The 18,082-nt window shown below is 39.4% G+C and overlaps 1 protein-coding gene across 3 annotated transcripts in view; it reads right to left on the bottom strand.

Moving 5' to 3' along the window:
• COL4A4 (collagen type IV alpha 4 chain) overlaps positions 1 to 18,082 on the bottom strand; it is a 121,912-nt gene that overhangs the window by 65,289 nt on the left and 38,541 nt on the right. For all 3 annotated transcript variants that reach the window (XM_032857371.1, XM_032857372.1, XM_032857369.1), the window contains exons 5-15: positions 16,544 to 16,678; positions 15,543 to 15,587; positions 14,768 to 14,884; positions 11,266 to 11,334; positions 9,234 to 9,269; positions 7,818 to 7,880; positions 7,432 to 7,467; positions 7,174 to 7,215; positions 2,295 to 2,375; positions 1,454 to 1,507; positions 1,124 to 1,183 (exon numbers count right to left, since the gene is read on the bottom strand). In XM_032857371.1, coding sequence (XP_032713262.1) covers positions 1,124 to 1,183; positions 1,454 to 1,507; positions 2,295 to 2,375; positions 7,174 to 7,215; positions 7,432 to 7,467; positions 7,818 to 7,880; positions 9,234 to 9,269; positions 11,266 to 11,334; positions 14,768 to 14,884; positions 15,543 to 15,587; positions 16,544 to 16,678 — 738 coding nt within the window. The remainder of the gene's footprint in view (positions 1 to 1,123; positions 1,184 to 1,453; positions 1,508 to 2,294; positions 2,376 to 7,173; positions 7,216 to 7,431; positions 7,468 to 7,817; positions 7,881 to 9,233; positions 9,270 to 11,265; positions 11,335 to 14,767; positions 14,885 to 15,542; positions 15,588 to 16,543; positions 16,679 to 18,082) is intronic.

Here is an 18,082-nt window from a genome sequence, read left to right on the forward strand (position 1 = left end):
TACATATAAAATAGAGTCTGTTTCTTTATAACATTTGCTATTTTAACTGATCTTCAGTTTTACTTTAAAAATTAATGTCCTTGGGCACCTGGGTGGCGCCTGGTGGCTCAGGTTAGGCCGCTGCCTTCGGCTCAGGTCATGATCTCAGGGTCCTGGAATCGAGTCCCGCATCGGGCTCTCTGCTCAGCGGGGAACCTGCTTCCCCCTCTCTCTCTCTCTGCCTGCCTCTCTGCCTACTTGTGATCTCTCTCTGTCAAATCAATGAATAAAATATTAAAAAAAAATTAATGTCCTTGCCAGTGTTTTAAATTAAGAACGTAATTTCTTTTTGTTGTTATTCTTATGTTTTAAGTTATTTAGCCTAATGCTGGAACTGGGCTAAATATTTTTGGAATCATTGCAATATAATTTGTCTAGAGATTAACAGGTAGTCTGCATTATCAGCAAAAAAAATTACCATGGAAGCCAATGTCATCCCATTAACTGCTGAATCTGGAGCCAAATAAACTGAGTGTCCTTACCCATGAGGACTCTGGTCTCTAGAGTGACTATCAATGGTGACCCCATTAGCGGCATGTGTGGTGATGTTTGAGTCCTGATGCTTTAGTTTTTGGTAGCTACTGCCCTGAGATCAGTACTTTTTTTTATCAGATAGGCTTAAATGAACAACTCCAAGCTGCTATCACACTGACACTGAGCCCCAGTTGTAGCAGGCAATGCCATAATCCTGTTACTTCCCACTAATTCTATCTTCTGCTTGTCCATTCTATCTAAATGATGTCACTGAAAGAATGTCTTGTTGGGGCATTTAGCTATGATGTAATTCTTGTCCAAAATGTATTGCTCCTGTTTGATAAAATCTTTACTTTTGAATTGCTATCAATATGGATCTAAATAAATAAAATCTGAGTGGGTGACAAATTATCACATTCTTGTTTAATTTGAATGACACATGCCCACTGAGATTCAGACAGCTTTGGGAATTAATTTTTGCATCTAGAGTTAGATCCTGCAATTTGTAAAATAGATGTGTCTCCTTTTCCAATTAGTGTGGAAATCACTAATTGATTTCCTCCAAATCACTGATGTGAGCGACAGCATGAATGGAATGAATGATTCTTACCCGAGGTCCTGAGAACCCAGGGATACCCTTCTCTCCTTTTGCCCCAATTCCAGGTTCTCCCTTAAAGAGATGACAACATTTAGAGGCATTCAAGCAACAATATTTCCGCAATATGAAATGGAAACACAAAATGAGGCGTAAAAATTATTGCCAGCAGCATAAAGAAAAGAACTACCTTTGAAGAGATGCCCTACAGAATTACGATAAAATAGTGAAAACTTCTAATAACATATATCAACATTAAAGCAATGATAAAGACCATGCAAAAAATTTTTAATTAAGATATAGTATTATACAAATAAAAAGAAAAAAGGTATTTCAATAAACTACCTTGGGTCCCGGTGGTCCTGGAGGTCCAGTCATACCAGGCATTCCTTTTATGCCCTAAAAATCGCAATGAATATAATCAGGCTCCCTCTTAGTATTTAACCTACTGAATGCCATGTCTTTCAGAAATTATCTTTTTCAACAAACATTTTACTAAATTTTAAAATAAAGGATTACTCCTCAATTGTTGCTAGTTAGCAACTAAGGTCCAGGAGTGTTTATAAACTTGACATGATTCAGGCCAGCTCCACGTGAGAGCTGTATCTTGGTGGGGTACAAAGGGCACAACCATAGACCAGGGAAGCAGATCCAAGCTGGGAATGCAGTCCTTGAGAGGCGTGGCTCATTTTTGAGCAAATCAATGAAATTTAATCCAGTAACTGAAAACTGACAAGAGAATCTGCACGTGACATCAGTAACATCCATACTGCAGGCTGACAGAGGACGTGCCCACTACTATGTCCCTGCCACCTTTTCAATCATCAAAATCTCAAGCCCATCTGTAATACTTAAAGGACAACTGGGCTTCCTGGGGTCCTTTAAGCCCATATAACAAAGACAGTGTCAGTGGGGCACTATATGCTGGAGAACATATCACGAAGTAGCAGCCCACGCTAGGTCTGTGACTCAGCAACTGAATAAACTTGAGAACACAGGTAACTTTTCTAAGCCTCATCTTTCACGTCTGTTCAATGGGGCTAGTAGCAGTAGCAATCTGCTGAGGCTGCTCTGGGGTGAATGCAGTGATGCCTGCAGGTGCCCGGCCCTTTGTTGGCACCGAGACATGTTCAGGAAATGCTGGCTCTTACTACTTTATCAATGCCACATATGGATTGGCAATTACCTTTTCTCCTTTATACAGACAAGAATCAGGTGGCTGTACCAATAAGGTGGGTCCAGGAGAACCTTGCTGGCCAACTTCACCCTTTCAAAAAAATCAAGATAGTAGCAATTTCATATTAACTTTATTTTGAAATAAGATTTGAAATGAAGATTTTCACCCATGTATCGTGGTATGACACATATAATCTTGTGTGTCATGGATTTAAAATGTAAATCATGGCAAACACATCAGGTAATTGAAAGTATTTGTTGTTTTTCATAAGTAATGATATTTATCATTAATAATACATTTCAAAACCAAAAGGGAGTCATAATCCTATGGTCAGAAATCTCTATTAAAACTTTGGTATAGGGTGCCTGGGTGGCTCAGTTGGTTAAGAAGTTGGTTAAGAAGGCATCTGCCTTCGGCTTAGGTCATAATCCTTGGATTCTGGAAATCGAGTCCCGCATCAGGCTCCCTGCTCAGCAGGAAGTCTGCTTCTCCCTCTACCTGCCTCTCTCCCTGTTTGTGCTCTCTCTCTCTCTGGAGTGCCCTCTCTTTCTCTCTCTCAAATAACAAATAAAAATAAAATAAATAGGGGCACCTGGGTGGCTCAGTGGGTTAAAGCCTCTACCTTTGGCTCAGGTCATGATCCCAGTGTCCTGGGATCGAGCCCCCCATTGGGCTCTCTGCTCAGCAGGGAGCCTTCTTCCTCCTCTCTCTCTGCCTGCCTCTCTGCCTACTTGTGATCTCTGTCTGTCAAAGAAATAAAATCTTTTAAAAATAAATAAATTAATTAATTAATTAATTAAATAAAAATAAATAAAAAATAAAACTTTGGTATAGTTCTTTGTGATGTGTGTGCTTATGTGTATGTATCCATACACACACATATGTGAATAATGTATATAAGTACATAAATGTAGATGTGAACAAATGAAGTGTTAAATATAATTTAAGATATAATTAGGATACTATATAAAATGCATAAACATAAAATACACAGTATGGTTTATATTTTTACATTTTGCTAAAGTTTTAAATTTTAAAAATAATTTTATGTTTGTTTTTTACAATGCCATTTTTTGCATATTTTCCAATTTTACTAGAAATTTTTCAAAAACCTGATTTTTAGTGCCTATACAATAATCTATCATAAGAATATGCTGTCATTTATTAAGCCATTCCACTCTGGTTAGATTTAGGTTATTTTTTAGGCCTTATTTATTTATTTATTTATTTATTTGAGAGAAAGAGCGCTCAAGTGCTCCCACAAGTGAGGGGGAGAGGGAGGAGCAGAGGGAGAGAGAGAGAGAAACTCCAGAAGACTTCCTGCTAAGCGTAGAGCCCAGCATGGGGTCTTGATCTCACCACTCTGAGATCATGACTTGAGCCAAAATCAAGAGTCTGATACTTAAGGAAGAGATTTAGGTTATTTCTAATTTGTTTTCAATAATATGTTTAAACTCTCTGTATAAAATAATTAGCCCAAAGTTGTCATTTATGTCATTAGAAATGTTATTCTCTTGGGAATAAAATGTCCCTTGAATTGGGTTTGGTATAATATAAGCATTAACTCTCATCCTTAACTAACAGATAACACCTTTTCACTTTTCTATTTCTACTATTCTGCCTTAGACATAGTTCAAAGCAGGTGACAGAGCGGGTCACAGGTGGTTGCAAACCAGGTCCAGACTGACTGCTCTTTTGGACAAGTTCCTTAAAAATCTCTCCTAGCCTTTGTTTCCTTGATTCTTCTGAATTTCACTTTCCTTCTTTGTGAAATAAGGGTTATAATGTTACCTACTTCAAAGTATTATTACTTTGTTAAATAGATAACACACATAAAATGCTTAGTACTTACTGCACTGAGTGAAACAAAGAAGATTCTCAAATATATGACTATTTAGTCGTCAGTGTTTTGGGTTAAGTGGGCTTTGAGGAAGAAGAAGATTTCCAGTGTACGTGAATACAGCCAGTACTTAAATGCCTACCTATAATACCTGGAAACTACAGAACAAGCAGGTAGGGACCTGGGCTCCTTTTTCTCAGTGTAGCCCCGGACCTAACGCCGCATTGTTGTAGCGGCTGCTCTGAAGATGTCTATTAGCAAACGAATGACTAACAAATGCATAAACGGCACATAGGCGAGTGAGTAACACGCACTGGTAAAAACGACCATTCTTAGTCTTGCTGTAATCAGCCTGAGCAAAACCGATGAAGGCTGGCAACCTCTTCAAAATGTGGGTCGTGCCACTATTTTTTTTCACATTGAAAAAGTACAAGGAACATCAATCATGAAGAACAAAATGTAGACCACCCATAATCACATCACCTACTACTTGGGGTAGCATTTCATCAACAAACATGTTCCATCTGAGAGTTCTGCATGAAAATTCCACAATGATGTTTTCCTTTAGCAGACAATCCAAAAGAATTAAAATAAGCCTATTTTGGATCATCTGAACGGCCACCTTGTAGCCAGACATTTCCACCTGATTCTATGACCTGAGTTTGCAAGTGTATCTGATTGCACTGGGGCTGAGGTCTGGAAGCCCATGGTGCCTGCCTTACTCTACAGGGCAGAGTTTCTCAAGCCAGGGGGCATGAGCTTCTGGGGCTCTGACAAGCACATTCTTAGGGCTCCATGACTTCCCAAGTTGGAAAAACCTTGTCTTAGTGTATTTCCTTCCAATCATTTCTCTAAATTAGTGGTTTTTAAGGAGAGGGGGGTAAGCAAGTGGACACACTACTCCCCCCTAGGGATAATTGGCAAGGCCATGACACATTTTAGGTTGTCACCACTGGGGAGGAAGGCTGTTCCTAGCATCTAATGGGTGGAAGCCAGGGATGCCACCAACCATCCTACCCCACAATGCACAGGACAGCCCCCACAGCAAGGAAAGAGCAGTGTTGAGGTTGAAAATTCCTGTTCTAAGTGTCTATTTTAATGTCTTGTGTTGTATTGGCAAAATTGAGCTTATACTTTTGTAACCTGTGTTTTCTGATCAACACTATAACATAAGCATGCCTGCACATTGTGAAGTCTTGCAATATATCTCAGGCAATCAAGCCATTTTGTTCAACGGCTGTACCATAACTTATTCAACCACACTGGGACTCCACGTGAGTGGGATCAGGTCGGTCTTACTAACTCCCCACATCCAGCACCAGTCCTTGCCTGGCACAGAGTAGATGCTCAGTATCTACTTGCCCACAGTTGTGGCATGAGCCGCTTACCAACAGGAGCCATTTAGATTGTTTGCAGATGAGTTGCCCTCTTGAAATACCTTTCTAAAGCTTTTCTTTTTTCTTTTTTTTAAATTACTTTATTTTAAAAAATTTATTTATTTTTAAATTTTCTTTTCAGTGTTCCAGAATTCACTGTTTAGGCACCACACCCAGTGCTCCATGCAATACATGCCCTCCATAATGCCCACCACCAGGCTCACCCAACCTCCCACCCCCCGCCCCTCCAAAACCCTCAGATTGTGTTTCAGAGTCTACAGTCTCACATGGTTTGTCTCCCCCTCCAGTTTCCCCCAACTCCCTTCTCCTCTCCATCTCCCCATGTCCTCTGTTATTTCTTATGCTCCACAAATAAGCAAAACCATATGATAACTGACCCTCTGCTTGACTTATTTCACTAGCATGATCTCTTCCAGTCCCGTCCATGTTGATACAAAAGTTGGGTATTCATCCTTTCTGATGGAGGCATAATACTCTATAGTATGTATGGACCACATCTTCCTTATCCATTCGTCCGCTGAAGGGCATCTTGGTTCTTTCCACAGTTTGGCGACTATGGCCATTGTTGCTATGAACATTGGAGTACAGATGGCCCTTCTTTTCACTACATCTGTCTCTTTGGGGTAAATACCCAGTAGTGCAATTGCAGGGTCATAGGGAAGCTCTATTTTTAATTTCTTAAGGAATCTCCACACTGTTTTCCAAAGTGGCTGTAGCAACTTGCATTCCCACCAACAGTGTAAGAGGGTTCCCCTTTCTCCACATCCTCTCCAACACTTGTTGTTTACTGTTGTAAATTGTTGTTAATTTTGTTAATAAAATTGTTAATTTTGTTGTTGTTAATTTTGGCCATTCCAACTGGTGTAAGGTGGTATCTTAATGTGGTTTTGATTTGACTCTCCCTGATGGCTAGTGATGATGAACATTTCTTCATGTGTCAGTTAGCCAATTGTATGTCTTCATTGGAGAAGTGTCGGTTCATGTCTTCTGCCCATTTTTTGACATGATCATCTGTTTCGTGTGTGTTGAGTTTGAGGAGTTCTGGATATCAGCCCTTTGTCTGTATTGTCATTTGCAAATATCTTCTCCCATTCCATGGGTTGCCTCTTTGTTTTGTTGACTGTTTCCTTTGTTGTACAGAAGCTTTTGATCTAAAGCTTTTCTTTGCTAAGTTTCCTGCCTCAGCTGAAAGGATCAAGGGTGTGAGGGAGGGAGGGAGGGGGCAGTGGAGACAGGCGAGAGGTGGGAGGGTCTGGGAGACTGCTGCTAAATGGTTTTGGTTCCAGGTATATACTTTTATTTATGGGCGGAGTTTAGGATTCTGAGAAAATTTGTGAAATTAAGCCATGAACATCAGTAATTAAACTGTCTCTCTGGATATACTAAATTATCAGAAATGTTCAATCTCTTTTGGCTAGGGTAAAATGCATCATATATATTAACTTGAGTTTAGTGTTAAATTTTGTCAGAACTGTCATTTTACAGTTAAGGGTATTGGCACCATAATAATACAGCAAAAAAATTCTCAGCCATAAAATTGGGCAGGGACTGGATAATGAACACAATTTAAGTTATAATCAGAATAGCCTCTGCCGCCTGGCCAGCACATACGTTTTAACACCTACTCCTCTGGGCAAAAGGGGAATCTTACCGGGTCTCCCACTTGCCCCTTGACTCCCACGCCAGGATTACCCTGGGAAAGAAAAGGGGAAAACATGTAATTGCTTTTGAATATTAAAAAGGTAATTACAAGCAAGTAAGGCCTCTGGTTAAGCAATTAATTGAAGTTTATTAACTATTTGGGGAAGTCTACTGAGGGAAAGACATAATTCAGACCGAGCTCAGCGGTCACTTGGCTCATTGGACACGGATAGTCTCTGTTTGTTGTATGTTACTCATGATCACCCACCTTCAAGCCCGGTCTCCCAGGCTGGCCTGGAGCCCCCTAAATCAAGAGCAAAAACACACATATCAAGTCACAGTCACAGGAATCACAATGTGTCTGCGTTGGCTCTCCCATGTTCCTCTTTAGGAAACCTCGAATTTTAAGATGTGCCTGCTGGACTTCCTCTCATGGCTGGACCCCTTGTTGCCCTGGGGACCTACGTTTCACGATAAACCTACCCTGGTGATGGGGGTATACATGGATTCATCAGTGATAACCTTTCAAACACCCCAACTATGCGTACCACCCAAGGCTGCAAATTGCCTTTTTTTTTTTTTTTTTTTTTTTTTGCTTAATTTAAACATCAGCCCAGGTTTTTAGAGGGATAGAATGAGCAGTGCTCTACTTACAGCTAACCCGGGCTCTCCTGGATGTCCCATTGGGCCCGCTGGTCCTCTTGCCCCCCTCAATCCCTAAACATGAGAACAATCCATGCATTGGTTACCAAAACTCAAAATCATCAGTCACAGCAAAACCTCCATGTAATTCTAAGTGGATAAAAACCTCCAAAGAAATCATGGTGACAGACACACCTGCCCTGTGGCAGCAGGACCTTCACTACAGCCGACACAGCCACTAAAAGGTCCATGACAGCTGCACTCTGGCAGGTGTGACCAACTCCTATGTTCAGATTGAATTAAGACTGAAAAATCAATCTATTTGTTTGCACATGAATCTTGTAATAGCAAAAATAGAGCACAAAGAAAACTTGTTACCAGCTATTCCTAAATTGCATAAATGTTATAACTTTGCCATACATCAGGATGCTTTTTAAAATATTGATATTACTTAATAATAATTTATATTAAAATAGGAATGTATTTATACTATTCATTATATTTTTAAAAACATGCCCTCTCAGATTAATATGAATAGAAATGGCGTCAATTCAAGATGAAGGAGACTCAGGCACAACTTTCTGTAACACGTAGGCTATAGCATAATTCCACACAAATTCACAAGAGGGGTTCTAGGGGTGCGTTCCTAGAAGTGTGGGAAGAGCCTCTCTGTTCTCTCACCAACCTTGCCCACATCAAATGACTTGCAAGTGTGCAGATATTACTCTCTCCGGGAGGATGAATTGGTCTTTATTTTAACAGCGACATGAAAGTTATCTCATTGATGACACTGAACTGAGCTTTGGGGGTAGTGAGGAAAGTAATGTGGGAGAGTAATCCTTTCTACAGCCAGAAGTTACCAAGCAAAATTATAGGTTAATCAATCTGGAGGCAAAACTGCTTTCAATTTTAATCTTGTGAACACTGATTGATTAATTGCAAACACTAATATAATCATGGAATTACAAATTTCAGGAAGATAAAGATGAGGTAGAAAAATTAAATGTAACACACCATTACTGATCCAGCAGGCAGAATGGTATAGAGCAAAATAATTTCCACTTGACATGTATTATTTAGGTAGACTCGAGGGAGACTTATCTTCCCAAATATTAAGGGACCCATATGTCCCCGAGTAATGCCAAATGATCATTAAAAGACAGAAAAGGAAGGTCAGCAGAAGCCTGCTGGGACTCCAGGACAGTTAGTTCCATGGGCCTGGGGCCTGTGTGGTAACACTGGTGATTTAAGTCTCTATTGGCACCGCCTTGAAATTCTTCATAATTTTTGAGTTCAAGATCTATACTTTGATTTTGCACTGGGTGCGCTCTGCAAATGATGCAGCCAGTCCTGCCAGGATGCAAATGGTGTAGACCACAGGGTAGTCGGGGAGCAAAGAGAAGCCCAGGGCCTGCTCAGGTGACTTACCGGCAAGCCAGGAGGTCCTGGGTCCCCTCTGTCGCCCTGCAACAGGAATGATGCATTGCTTTAGATGAGCAACACCACTTCCCTAAAACACACATGTTGTAAAAGGAGGACTTTACACAGGAATTATTAGGACCATCCATACAGGCTGTTTGAGTGTTTGGTGTTGACACTGTGGAGGGTTCTGTGGAGAAGACTTTCTGGATCCATCCTTCACCCCAGAATCCAGCTGAAACCAAAGGTTGCTCAAGTCATGATGCCATGGAGTCAAGGTGAGATTTTTCATCTTTCCATTTACAATCTAAATTCTCAATCCAGGGGTCCGATTCCATTATAGTCTCTGGTCTAATTGCCAGAACTTGTCTCCCCTAGTAGACACTTTGCTGCTTTTTATCTCCCTAGAGGAGATATAAATATGTATATATGTTTATGTATATGTATGTATATATGTATATATATCACATCAACCTTTCTTTATTTCTCAGCCATCAAAAAGAATGAAATCTTGCCATTTGCAACAATGTGTTTGGAACTAGAGGGTATTATACTAAGTGAAATAAGTCAGTCAGAGAAAGACAAATACCATATGATTTCATCATATGTGGAATTTAAGAAATAAAACAGATGAATATTGGGGAAGGGAAGAAAGCTAAAACAAGATAAAAACAAAGAGGGAGGCAAAACATAAGAGACACTATGGGAACAAACTGAGGGTTGCTGGCGGGGAGGTGGGTTGGGGGAAGGGATAATTGGGGGATGGGCATTAAGGAGGGCATTTGATGTAATGAGCACTGATGTTATATGAAAATGATGAATCACAAAATTCTACCCCTGAAACTAATAAAATACTTTACCTTAACTATATTGAATTTAAATTTTAAAAACTCATCATGACTCTCATCATACAGTGGGTTGTAGTTGACAGTATGTTTCCATATAAACTATTACAAGGGATCATCAGCACTGAGAGGAAGGCTGGGTAGATAGTATTTTCATATTCCTTCACAAATAAGGAAAATGAGGCTCAGAGAGGTTGAGGGGATTGCTCAAAGTCAAAGTGGTTGGTAAGGGTCAGTTTACTCCTTCCAATACACCATACTGGTTCCTAGAATGACCCTGCTTTTGATGCTAAGTTCGTTAACATATCCTTTAAGCCACAAACAAAAGCATAGTTCCTGCTATTTAACAAGCCTATAAAATCTCAGAGCCTAGGAACTAATACTATGAGCTCCCTAAAGGAATCACCGCTCAGGTGAATCTTAAGGTCTAATAGAAGAAATTTAAGTTTTATCTGTTGTAGAATATTCTTCCTTAAAAAAATGACCATGTTTTGCAAAAGTACCGCATTTTTCCTCTTGATTTATAGCTACTGATCTTCTGCTTATTCATAGTATTCATATTAGAGATTAGGTGGGCATTCAAGAGTTTATTTCTGAATGTTTGTAGATCATTGTATATAAAATCACAAAAACATTTAATTTACCCAGGATAGTGCTATACAATTTCCATAATTTTCAAGTTCAATGTGGTAGTGACTCCTCTCATTCTGGATGGCAAGTATTATTATTACAACATTCTATCTACAAATAAATCAGTACTTCTTAACTGAGGTGATTTTTCTTCCCAGGGCACATTATAAAATCTAGAGATATTATTTAGGTGGGGGGGATGCTATTGGCATCTAGTGGTAAAGGCAGGGATACTGTTCAACATCCTACAATGCACAAGGTCAGCACCCAGAACAAATGATTATCTGGTCCCAGATGCCAATAGTACTAAGAATGAGAAACTCTGAAATAAATATATCTGTCACATTTTGCAAGAATAGTTAGGAGACAGCGGAATTTACAGCCAGCACAATTAAAGCCAAGTGCCTTCTCACAAGAAGTATGGTGCCATCCAGAGAGTCAGTGTAATGATAAAAACCAGTGTGCTCTAGGACATTTCAAAAGAGGTGTGTCCAAGTGTTTCCTGGATGGGTTTACCTAGAGGAAAAAATAATTTTTTTTTCAACTCACCATGATCATAACCTTACCTGAATACCTTTAATGGCACCTAAAATGAACACTGAGTTTCCTTTTTCTCCACTTTCCCCAGGAAGACCCTGAAAATAAAATATTCACTTAAGAGGGGGGAAAAAAGCATATTACTATTTCAGGATTTTCTTTTTTGTGTGAAATACTACTCATCAGTAAAATACCATTATAGTCATGTTTCACTAGAGATTTCTTTATTTTCTTCATTATTGCTATCATCCTAAGGTTCTCATACATATTTATTCAATATTCAGTTAAGATCTATTAATGAATCTCCAAAAAAATATATTAATATACTTATACATTTATGTTATAAATATGTATATAGGTAATACTTTATATAATATACATAGCCATTTACTAATTATTCAGCAAGAAAATTGCATTTTCCCTCAAACAAAATAATTCACATGTATTATTCTTATAAGTAAACAATTTTGCAATTCTCAGTTAATAATTTATGCCCTAGAAATCATTTTTTAAAGATTGATTTTATTCATTTCAGTTGTTGTGTTCAAAATAGAGCCTCTGTATCCTTGTAAGATTAACTTTTAAAAACATATCTCCTTTTTGGAAGGTTTTTGTAAGTAGCTACAACCTCCCTTAGAGTATTTTTTTTTAAAGATTTTATTTATTTATTTGACAGAGATCACAAGTAGGCAGAGAGGCAGGCAGAGAGAGAGGTAGAAGCAGGCTCCCTGCTGAGCAGAGAGCCCGATGCCAGGCCCGATCCCAGGATTCTGGGATCACGACCCGAGCCGAAAGCAGAGGCTTTAACCTATTGAGCCACCGAGGTGCCCCTAGAGTATTTTTTTAAAGTGATTGAAATAACTCAATGTTTTCTTTTTCCCTGAAGTTTTCCTACTGGATATCTTAACATAACTTGGTTACCACATAAGAATTCTGCCATTTTTGTGTATCAAGCTCCCGTGAAGGACATGCACATTTCAAAGTAAATCCCTCCTGAGAAAGTCCTGACTGTGCTTCCAAGGGGAGATACCTAGAGCTTTAATGGTAAGTTACAGCAACTGTTTTCTTTGAGAAATCAGATGTGCCTATACAGGCCGTCCTTGCTTCACACAGTTCCAATATGCATGAATTTTAGTTCCATAATTAAGTTAAATAGCACCAGTCCTCCAAAAAATGGTTCAAATTTCAATTACCATCTTATATTAACAGAGTAACTGCACTGCTAGCTTGTAGGTTGTAGGTATATATAAGTAACAGATGGGAATCATGATCACGGGTCCCATAACTCCTTTCAGTCTGTCAGTGATTGGTCACTGCCCATCTGTTGAGTCAGTGGGTGTGCACGCACACACCAGCAAAGTGTGTAGTTGTGTTCCCTCCTTGTCTCTCAGTAATAAGCCTAAATGACCTTTCATGAAAATAGACCCCACTGCAAAAGGCAATTGGCCATCAAAGATGAAAGTAAGTGAGGGAATGAAAAATGATAAAGCTGGTAGTGAAATTCAGACAGAATGTCAGGGAAGTTATAGAAGAAATAGCCAGAGGGACTCCATGAAGACAAAATTCTCAACACAAAAAAAGGGAAGTGGCTGGTACATAAAGGTTGAATTGCCAGAGAACATGGCATAGGCACAAGACCCTCATCGCAAAAGGACTCTTAGATTATAGTTCATGGCACAGAAGCTGATCCAAACTCAGAAAAGTGTAGGACAATTCACCAGAGCACAGAAAGACGCCTTCATTTCATTATTGTAAGTTACTTGGCCCAAAGAAGGCACTGTTCAAAACACTCTTGGTAAGTGTTTACAAAGACTTGAAACACTTCGATTCTCACTGTGTATGTCTTAAATGACAGTGTACTAAATCAATATTAGTTTTTAAAAAAATTTTCCCTATGTACTTATAACTAACATGAAGAGAGTTTTTAATATTTTAACAAAACATATTAAAGGTCAAGGAACAATAGTAATCTTTCCCATTGGATGTTAAGGTTGCTTTGTGTAGTGCCAGCTTGCATGGTCATTCTTAATGCCTCATACTACTGGGCAAAGTGAGGGCTTACTATAAATGAGGTGGGTCAAGGGAAAGAAATCTGCTTTGCAAAGATGCCATTACGACAAACTTCAGTACAGTGGTCACCACTGAACGCCATGGGAAAGCTAAAATAGAAAACTCCCCCTCTTCTGAATGTTCATGGACATGCAGCAGAATGCGGTTGGAACCAATCTGAAGATCTTAAGAAACGTGCATTCATCAGACTGCAGTTGAGCCTCCAAATGGCTGAGTCTGAAAACAAAGGGTAGTTGAAAAGCTTAACTACGGAAGATGGTTGTTGTTCTTCCTTGGTACTAAAGAAATAAATAAATTTGGAAATCATTTTTGAGTTCTGCATTCAGATCAGTCCCACTAGAATCAGGAGCAAATGGAAAATGAGGAGAAAGCAGGATGATTACGGTGGTGAGGATAAGAAATCCTTTAGAAGGAATCTTGGGAAATGGTATTTACAGGGAGGTGGAAAGGCTGCCCGAGTTCCAGAAAACCAGTTTTAAAAGGCCAAATCATCCCAAACTTTATGGGAGAAAAAGGAAGAAAGAGTGAAAGGAAATATTAGAGGTACAGGAAAGAATAGTTCTTACTAAAGTCATATTTAAATAAGAGGCCATATTTTTGAATTAAAAAAATACCTAAAAGCCATAACGTTTTCTGAAGTGCTGGATATTGGCAACTGTTTCTGAACATCCATTCAAAATGCCTTCTATTTTTCTTACTGCATGATGGGGATGAGAAAGCCAAAACTACATTTCCCAGAAACCTTTGCAGCTGGAATGGGACTTAGGGTCCACCTAGAAGATGGGCTTATGAGATTTGGAAGGCAGAAGTGAGGAAGACATCCTCTTCTTAGTATTGTCATTACTGCCAAGCAGGGAAGGTTAGAAACTTGAGTGTTTGTTTGCCGGTGTCTGGACATGGGGGTGGGAGGCAGTGCTCATGTGCAGGAGCAGCCTTCTGGCTGGTGGCTCTCAGCTAAGTGTGAAACCTTGAAATCATAGTCCCACAGTGGCCTCTGAGTTCCCCTCCTTCAACCTTTCCGATATGTGTCAAATTCCCTATATGAAATACCTTCCTATTTGGAATACCTAGAGAGTTAACAAGGCTCCAGTGAACCCTGAATGATAAACAATCTAGTTTTGCTTCCTGACCTCCCTGCTCCTTCCCTTACTATCCAGTTCTCCATACAGCAGCCTAGAACATCTTAATGGAACATCCATCATATCATACTGCTTCCTTCCTTGGAACTCCCCAGTGCCTTCCCATGGCATGTAGAGAAACTGCAGCCTCCTCCCACAGTCTGCAAGGCCCAAGAGCTCTGGGTCCTACACACCTCTCTGTCCTCACCCTCCAGCCACCCCCATCATTCACCCCACTCCCGGCACACTTGTACAAACTCTGTTTCTTGAACACATCAAGCTCATGCCCACTGTAGAGCCCTCCACTTAAGATTCTGTTTAGGGTGAGTTGTGGAGGTCTTACTGGGGGGCCCCTTGGGCCAGGAACTCCTCTTTCTCCTGGAAACCCTGGATCACCTCGTGAACCATTATAGCCATGTATGCCAGGCTTGCCTCTGGATCCAGGAGGTCCTGGGTGCCCCTGTAAGAAATAAGCCGATAAGTGAGGTGTTTTTGCAAGAATACTATAACACAAAGTTTCTGCAATATGGGTCCCCAAATTATGACAGTTGTGACTCACGTGTTATTGAATTTGTGAAACTTCTTTCCCACCCACAAGTACTATGTGACACAGTAAGAATAGAGAGATAAATTTTAATATACCCCAGCTGAAATTAATTTAGTTTGGATAGTCCAAGAGATTTGGGAGAGCACCTTTTTAAAAATCCTTAGAAAGACTCTAATGGATTATAAAGCCCTTGAAACACATCTTCCTTCTTTTATTTGGTTTTCATAATAGAAATGAGAGATTTAAACCTTCTTCCACTGTTAAAACTAACCAAGGAAAAACTTTCCCTGTGAGTATACATTTATTTCTAGAACATGGCAAGTACATGTAGTTTATGTTTTAGAATGTTTTTCTCTAATCTGTTTGAAAACCTTGCTTTTCAAGTAGTGTTTTGGTCTCAAAGTCATTATACAAAATTGAAATGCAAGCAACCTTCCATGTACTACCAAAAGAAAATAAAGAAGAGTTTGCCAAATAAATGTATATGTAGAGAGATAAAATGTGATTTTAAGGGCTTTGATAAGTGCTGTTCCCTTTAAAAAAAAAATGGAGAAAATTTAGGGATACTTACAGGTATACCATCCAAACCTGGAAATCCAGGAACACCAGTTGGACCCTAATGTCACCAAAAACAAAACAAAAATATAAAAGTTATTAAAGTATTAAATTAACAGATTGATTACTTGAAAACAAATAATTAATGACTTACTTAAAAAAAAACTCTTAGTAGTCATTGTCACTTGATTTTTTTTAAAGATTTATTTATTTGAGAGAGTTGAGGTGGGCAGAGAGAGAGAATCCTAAGTTGATTCCCCACTAAGTGCAGAGCCCAACATAGGGCTTGATTGCACAACCCCAGGACTGTGACTGAGCTGAAACCAAGAGTTGGTCGCTTAACTGACTGAGCTATCCAGGAGTCCCTTTTTACATTAATTAACTTAAAAGCCAACATTTAAAAAAAACCTTTTGTACATTTTTTTTTTAATACTTAGGAAGCCAACTTGGCAGCATCAGTTGAAAGAAAACATTCAATACCCTATATGCCAGAATTTCAACTTCTCAGAATCTGTCTCTTCAAGGGAAATAAACTCTTAACTGTAAACACAGGTCATTTACAGGATTGCTTTTGCACCTGGCATGACACAAAGTTGGGACAGGATCTCAAATTTACATCAACAGGGAATAAGTTATGGTTTTATCTATATTATGGCATATTGTGCAGTATTTTTGAAAGAATAACTTTAATCTACATAAATTGATATGGAATAATCTCTAAGCCATATGGTTGAGTAAAAAAAGAAAGGCTCAGCATGATAAATACATCATTTAGGTTTTTAGGAAAGCCATGAAAGAATATAACCCTTTACTGGGGACACTCATGTATTTAAGTGCATAGAAGAGTCTAGAAAGGCATGGTCCTCTGGAACAGAGTTAGGGAATTAGGGCTGATTACGGAAGAGGAGTTTAGACTTAATTTATTAAAAGGTGCTAGTAGGGACTATTTGTGATTATAAAAAAATCTGGCATAGTAACCCTGGTTGGGAAGAATCTCTCACTTAAGAAGAGTCTTACCTTATCACCTTTGTCACCTGGCACTCCAGGAGGACCACTGTCACCTCTCATCCCTTTCTCCCCTGGAATTCCAATGGGTCCTGGCATTCCCAGGTGTCCAATAGGACCTTGTGGCCCCAGAGGTCCTGGCTGACCCTAAGAAGGAAGATTAAAAAGGCAGAGGGTTGGCTATTTCTTATGTCTTCTAACACAAACATGCTCACTTGGCTGACAGAAGACAAGAAAATTAGAGTTTGAGTAGAATTCTAGTCATAAAAACATAAATAATCTATTAATTACAAAAATAAGGAACATCAACATTGTCCTTTTCAATCTCAATTTAAGGCACACAATAAGTCGAATTAGTCCATGTGTATACACACACACACACACACACACACACACACACACACACATGAACTGGTTGTAGTTCTCCTACTATTCTCATTCTGTCAATGACATTTATAAATCTTGAGCTGTTTAGCAAAACAAGGAACTTGCAAAGGCAAGGGAAAAAAATCAAAGCATCACTACCATTATGTTAGTGACACAAATCAAGAGTGGAGAAATCTGCCAGATCTTTTTGAAAAGTTCATATGGCTAATGATTTTTCTGCTCTTTTAGTGGAAAATGTTTCCCTTTTTTAGTTACTTTTATCTTGTATTTTATTTCTTAATTGGGAAGTAGACTCCACATGTCAATTTGTACTGGTGCAATCTGACTTTCCATGAATGAAAGGGTCACCTCTTATTTAAGGTGAAGAAGGTTCATGAACTCAGTTCCCCCCCTGAACCCACAGTGGGTACATTTCCAGTACAAACATGAGAAACTCTCTGCTCCCTTATTATCTGTCCTCCATTGCATTTAGACGGGCTAATGCACCAAATGGACATTGAGTCATCGCCCACTAGAAGCAGCCCTGAGTCTCACAGCTCTCTCTATTCTGGAGTAGGGAAGACTGGTCTCAGAGGAGCATACTCTCTAGGCGCCCCCCCCATGATTTGCTCCCTTCTCTGTCCTAGGCTCCCTTCTTTCTCTCTACAGTCTGTACATTCATGATTCCCTCTAGGACTGAAATTTTAAATATCATGGGTCTGAATAGCAACACTTCTATGTCTCAGCACAGACCTCTCTAACTTCCAGATGGCTGAGCATATCCACCTGCCTCCTTGACATCTTCTTGGATATAATGGTACCTCCAACTTAAAAAAAAGATCCAGAATGGAATTCCTGATTTTCTTCTGAAATTTAATCTGTCAACCTTCCTGAACTACTCTTTTCATTCAGCCAGAGTCCTGGAGTCATCTTGTTATTCTTCTTTCTGCTACACCTACATTGAATCTATGATCAATTACTACCACTTCATTTCCAAAACAGATCTGGAACTCATCTCTTCACAGTCCCCCTTACCGCCACCCTGGTGCAGCCCAGCATCAAGACTATTGCTTTTGGCTCCTAAATTGCTCTCTATTTTCCTCTTCCCCTCTCCTAGTCTTCTCTCCACAGAACAACCCAAGTGACACTGAAACAGACATCAGATCATGGCATTGCCCCACTTTT

The sequence above is a fragment of the Lontra canadensis genome, unplaced genomic scaffold (assembly GCF_010015895.1).
Source record: "Lontra canadensis isolate GAN:19392208 unplaced genomic scaffold, GSC_riverotter_1.0 scaffold13, whole genome shotgun sequence".
Taxonomy (NCBI): Eukaryota; Metazoa; Chordata; class Mammalia; order Carnivora; family Mustelidae; genus Lontra; species Lontra canadensis.